At 37.9% G+C, this 6,000-nt stretch overlaps 1 protein-coding gene across 3 annotated transcripts in view; it reads left to right on the top strand.

Annotated features, from left to right (window-relative positions):
• Positions 1-270: 270 nt before the first annotated feature.
• LOC137240009 (transmembrane protein 184C) overlaps positions 271-6,000 on the top strand; it is a 123,897-nt gene continuing 118,167 nt past the window's right edge. For 2 of the 3 annotated variants that reach the window (XM_067765879.1, XM_067765877.1), the window contains exons 1-2: positions 272-882; positions 1,476-1,753. In XM_067765879.1, coding sequence (XP_067621980.1) covers positions 583-882; positions 1,476-1,753 — 578 coding nt within the window. In that variant the 5' untranslated portion in view covers positions 272-582. Of the gene's footprint in view, positions 883-1,475; positions 1,754-6,000 lie in introns of all 3 variants that reach the window. The other variant, XM_067765878.1, reaches the window with a different exon arrangement.

Raw genomic sequence — 6,000 nt, 5'->3', positions numbered from 1 at the left:
TAATTCTTTGATCACTTCAAAAAATGGTGTGTGCCCACTATTCATCGCAACCGATTCAGCTATAGGTTATACACAGCCATACAAGAGAGGTTTGTGTATCCGCTTTTGGGTACAACATGCTGTATAGATGGGTCTCCTAGGCGTTATCTAAGCGAGGATAAACGTTTTTTTACGCCCAAATGTCAAAGTATACGCGAAAAAAAACGGCTATTATTTAAAATCCAATCCGCTAAAAGAAATTGAACGATACTAGAAAAAATCGATTCGTCATTCTCTAAAAAAGGAAAGACCGGATCGATTAAAAATCGAATTGAAAACCAGCTCTACTATAATAAGACAAATTAGCTTTAAAGATAGTTTAAAGCCACTTATAGAAACTGTTAATTCCATAGCAATAGTTTTTTTTACTACAGCGGAGCAGAAAAGTTATTGGTAAAGAGGAGCATAATGTCCAGTCGGCGCTTGCCAACTCAAATGTTGTTCGGTTAACAAATACTAAACGCGATATATTATTATTACAAATACGTACGTAATCTATTGGCATATTTCATTGAGGCTCAAAAAACTGGGATAAACATCGGAATGTGTCCGTTTAATTTGAGACGGTTTTGTGAAGAGTGGCGAATTTGGATAAGGCCACTGCTCATTGTTACCTATGGTATATTTGCAATTATCGTTGTTCCACTGCTTATTGTAAATTCAGTGAAGGATGGTTTCACACGTAAAGATCAACTTATACTTATTGGTGGTTTGTTTGTATTGTCTGCTGTGCCAGTGTCTATCTGGCACATAATTCAACATGTAATACATTTTACAAAACCGATTTTGCAAAAGCATATTATTCGAATTTTATGGATGGTACCAATTTACGCCCTTAATGCTGTAAGTAAATTCATATTTGTGATACCAACGTAGTTAATTTGGAAATAGTCTAGTTGAGGGGTCGACTGCTAATACGCTACCAAAAATATCGAAAGAGGTGTCAAACGACGCGTCTTGACATCAGTATTAGAAATCCGAATAAAAATATTAACTCGGTCAAAAGATATTAACGAAAAACCGAAAAAAGACCTGCGGGTACCTCCGAAACCGGGGATCCATAGTATTTTTGCGCAGAACACCTTTCTGAGTTGGCGGCCTTCGGCCGCGCTTATAAACATAGTCCTGGGCTACGCCATGCCAAGTCCGGGTGTGTGGTATAACCGTGGCTATCGCCACGGTGATGCACAATTTTTTTTTTTGTGGGTACAAAAACACAACAACAACCACATGAAAATCGCCAACTTCAACTGCAAATATCTCCGGACATAGATAAAAATTTTGTTTTCCGCCATCGGATTATTTTTCTCGAGACTAATATGCGTCCTTTGACTCCTCTCTCGATATTATTGGTAGCGTATTAACAGTCGACCCCTCAACTAGACTATTACCGTTAATTTCATTCGAATATGTTGAATTATATTCTTGTTATATAGTGGATTGGACTCTTCTTTCCAAAGCATTCCATATACGTAGATTCATTGCGTGAATGTTATGAAGCTTATGTTATATACAATTTTATGGTATATCTCTTACACTATCTCAATTTGGGTATGGATCTTGAAGCTACGATGGAGTATAAGCCTCAAGTACACCACTTCTTTCCTCTTTGTTGCATGAGACCGTGGACGATGGGTCGCGAGTTTATTCATAATTGCAAGCATGGAATTCTTCAATACACCGTTGTTCGACCAATTACCGCATTTATTTCTGTGTAAGCAACTGCCGATAATTTTTGACACATTCTATGCCAATTTTACAGATAAGTATATTGATAAGCTTTCATTATTTAAAATTTTGATTATTTAATTAATGCCTGGTTTTTCAGTGCAAGTTAAACTCTAGTTAAAGTCGAATAGAGTTTAACCTTGCCACATTGTAAGGTAAATAACATATACAGACCAATTCTAAATATTCTCGCGGAATTTTGTTTTCGCGGATTTTTTTTATTCTCGCCGAAAAATTCCTCCAATTCTTTTCTCGTAGGGAGAAGAATAATTGGGGAATAGGAATTTCGATTTTTCGAAGTCAGCTGTTTTGTCAATTGAAATTTCGTTGTAATTAAGAAATAAGGTATAAACAATGCACATTATTGCATTTCATGTGGTATTCACTGAAATGAGTAATGAATTGGTGCCACAGCAACATCAACAGAACACCGGCGGGATAACACAAATCCGCCGGAGTTGCCTGCATTCATTCTGCAAAGCAATTTTCTGGCGGCCAAGTCGAGTTGAGTCCGCCTTTCGCCATATGTCAAAATCTATTTAAGCCTTCTTAAAAAATCCTTGCGCAATTTCTGGATGACTGCATCAAATATGCGAAGAGCTCTTCCTTTGCTTATGATATATTTTTCGACTTAAAGAATATTGTGGTTGTTGTTGTTGTTGTATTAACAGTGAGTATATTGTGGTAGAATGTAAATACATATTTTAGCACAAATTTGTACAAATAACTGTTCTTTCTTAACATAACCAATTTCCTTTAACTATTTTGATGCATTCCCTTTAATTAAACAAGTGAAAAAACTCCTAAGAAATGGCAGAGAAATCTCCCTCACTCGCATTCATAATACCTACTTTTCTCCCATAACCGGTTTCCGCTTTTTCGAACATTGTTCAGAATAGGCGGAAAGGGAGAAGTGAAAAAACTCACAAGGAATTTTTAATTAGAATACGAGGAATGGGAGAAGGGAAAAAACTCGCACGGAATTTTCGTTTAGAATTAGAATATATAGCCAAACCCAATTGTCAACCTCACCTTCGAGCGGCGGGTCCCGTTTCACTAACAGGCGAGGCTCTGCCGACCCCAAGCTCCTCATGGAACTTGGGGGTGGGGAGGGAGGGAAGATTGAAGATTTAACGTGGCCATATAAATCGATCTCGGGAACGGACCTTATTGGTGCTGCGTTACCGGAGCGACAAGGGACCATCACATCAATCACACTCCCTAAAGCCTTCGGGGAGTGACCATACCCAAAATTTTTGATTCGCGATCCTGGAGCCAAAACGCGTATTTTGATACCCCTTTTGATCTTTTTGGACGTGTATTAAGAGTACATTAAATGCATTAAAAAGTTTTGACTAAAATGTTGTTAAAGGTTTCGGTTGCAAGTTTAAAATGCGTGGATGTTGGTTTTATTATTTGTTTTATTTGGATTTTAATTTTCCACTTTGTCGACGCCTTTCTCCTCTAGTCGGAAGTGCTCCACCATCTTCTTCTATATTAGTATCTGGTGTTGCCAATATTTACAGAATATGTTGTGCTTATAGGGTTAACCTTAACTAACCTTATACTAAGTTTACAATCTAATCTTATTATACGTTCACAATATAACCCTATACAATGTTTACAACTCGGCCATTCCTGACCATGAATCGCCCTCGATCATATGTATAAATATATTAATGGCAATTAAGCTAAAGGATCAGTCACTGCATCCTCTCTACCAATGTCGCAGTTATCGGCTTTAATCACCCATCTCCGAATGCGATGGGCTTCAATGACCCCATCATATGGAAGCTGGGCCAGTTGACAATTCTCAATGTCACGAATGACATAGCGATCATTCCCTAAAACCTTGTGCACTACGTAAGGTCCTTTATACTGAGGCAAAAATTCCTTATTGACACCTACGGCCGTATCAACATTTTTTATGACTACGTAGTCTCCTACTTCATACGTTTTGCATTTTGTACCAGACCCGGAGAGCCGTTTTGAAGCATATTCTTGCCTATATTTAATTTCTTTGGAGGCCTTTTCCCGTATAGTGACCATGTCTCGATTTGCATCGGAATATAGTTTGTCCTGAAAGTATTCCGTGAATTAATCAATTAAAGTTCCTTTTTGCTCCACCCCAAATAGCAGCCTACTGGGTGTGTCACGGCAGGTGCTATGAACCGAATTATTTATAGCGTATTCAACCTCCAGCAGCTTTTTACACCAGTCGGCATGGTTTATTGGATCCGTTAATTTCCCTAGCAATGTTTTAATAATCCTATGTATGCGTTCAATTTGCCCTTTGGCTTGTGGAGAGGCGACAGCAACCTTAACATGGTATATATTTCGTTTGGAAACAAAATCGGCAAATTCCAAAGATGTGAAACTTGTTCCTCTATCATTAATAATTCTTCTAGGGCGACTGTAGTAGCTAAGATACTTTTCCGGTGCGGCAGTAACTTTTCGAGTGCTAGTGGAATTTGTTGGATACAACTTAACAAATTTGGTAAAGCCATCAACTACCACTAATATGTGCTTCCTCTTTGAGTTTATAGATGGTAATGGACCAAAATGATCAATATGCAATGTATCAAACGGAAGTGGAACTTTTGGTATTGCATGAAAATTTCTATCCTTGGCCCTGGGTTGAGTTGCGTATATTAGGCATTTTAAACAGTTTCTAACAAACATTTCTACCTTCTTCATATTTGGAAACCAATAATACATGACTAGCTTACTAACTGTCTTATCAACGGATTGATGTCCCAATTTTTCGTGAACCACTCGTAAGACATTTGTTTCCATTTCGGAGGGTACATTCAACCTCCTTTTTTTATCGTGCTTAATCTTATATATCAAACCATCTATTAGATCAAACCCTTCAACAGCGATTTCGGTGAGACGATTTCTCAAGGAAACAATAGTCTCATCCCTCTCCTGTGCTATTTGAATCTGAAATTCTACGTCGTTAGTATCTATAATTAATGCTATCTCTGCCCTACTTAAAGCATCAACATGTCCCATTGAGGGTCCTTTCCTATGTTGTATTTTATAATTGTAGTTCGCTAGTTCAAGCGCCCACCTAGCAATTCTTGAGTTCAGCTGCTTCCTTTCTAAAGTCATGGCTAATGAGTTGCAGTCCGTGATTATTTTAAAAGGCATACCTTCTAAGTAAGTTCTGAATCTCAGCGCTTGACGCAGTCTTTGAGAAATAAGAAACTGGATGAAATTTTTTGTCGTCTTGCCTCTGTAGTAAGACAGCACCAAATCCAATTGTACTAGCATCACAGTGCAATTCTGTTTCTCTATCACGGTTGTATATTGCAAGGACTGGACTGTTGGACAGTCGAGATTTTAGTTCTTTAAAAGCATTGAGGCAATTCCCATCGAAATTGGTATCAGAGTTTCTCTTAAGAAGGTTTTGAAGTGGCTTGGCTATTTGCGAAAAAGACTGGACAAAACGACGAAAATACGAAAAAAGTCCTAAACAAGATTGTAGTTGTTTCTGATTGACGGGTATTGGGAAATCGCGTATACTCTTAATATGCGAATAATTTGGTCTGATACCTAATTGTAATACTTCATAGCCCAAGTAGTCTATTTCACAATATCCAAATTTCGATTTAACCAGATTGAGTTTTAGTCCTCGCATAGATAACCGTTCCAAAACAGTCTTAAGTGCAGCTTCGTGCTCTTCAAAATCCTGGCTGGCAATAAGAATGTCGTCCATGTAGACTATAAGCATCCTATTTTCAATCAAGTCACGAAATACGCTGTTAATAAAGCGTTGAAAGTCAGCGGGGGCATTTTTTAATCCAAATGGCATTTTAAGGTACTCGTATTGACCATTCGGTGTTACGAAAGCAGTATACGGAATCGAACCAGGTTCCATTTGTATTTGGTGGAAACCACTCTTCAGATCTAATAACGACACAATTTTTTTTATTTTCAAGGAACTTAATGCAGTCATCGATTAGAGGTAAGGGGTAGTTATCCCTAACTGTTATATCGTTCAGGACCCTATAGTCAATGCTCAAACGAGTATTACCATTTTTCTTTTTCACCAGCACGATTGCAGAGGCATACGGAGAGTTACTAGGCCTAATTATATTTTCCTTTAATAGCTCGTCTACCATTGATTGAACCTCGCTTCGTTCTGAATAAGAAAGTCGTCTGGGATTACAATGAAATGGGACATCAGTTGTGAGATGTATCTTCATTTCATACTTATACGGTTCTACC

The sequence above is a fragment of the Eurosta solidaginis genome, chromosome 2 (assembly GCF_040869045.1).
Source record: "Eurosta solidaginis isolate ZX-2024a chromosome 2, ASM4086904v1, whole genome shotgun sequence".
Classification (NCBI taxonomy): domain Eukaryota; kingdom Metazoa; phylum Arthropoda; class Insecta; order Diptera; family Tephritidae; genus Eurosta; species Eurosta solidaginis.
The sequence above is the reverse complement of the archived record's forward strand: the minus strand, read 5'-3'. Positions and strand labels throughout refer to the sequence as shown.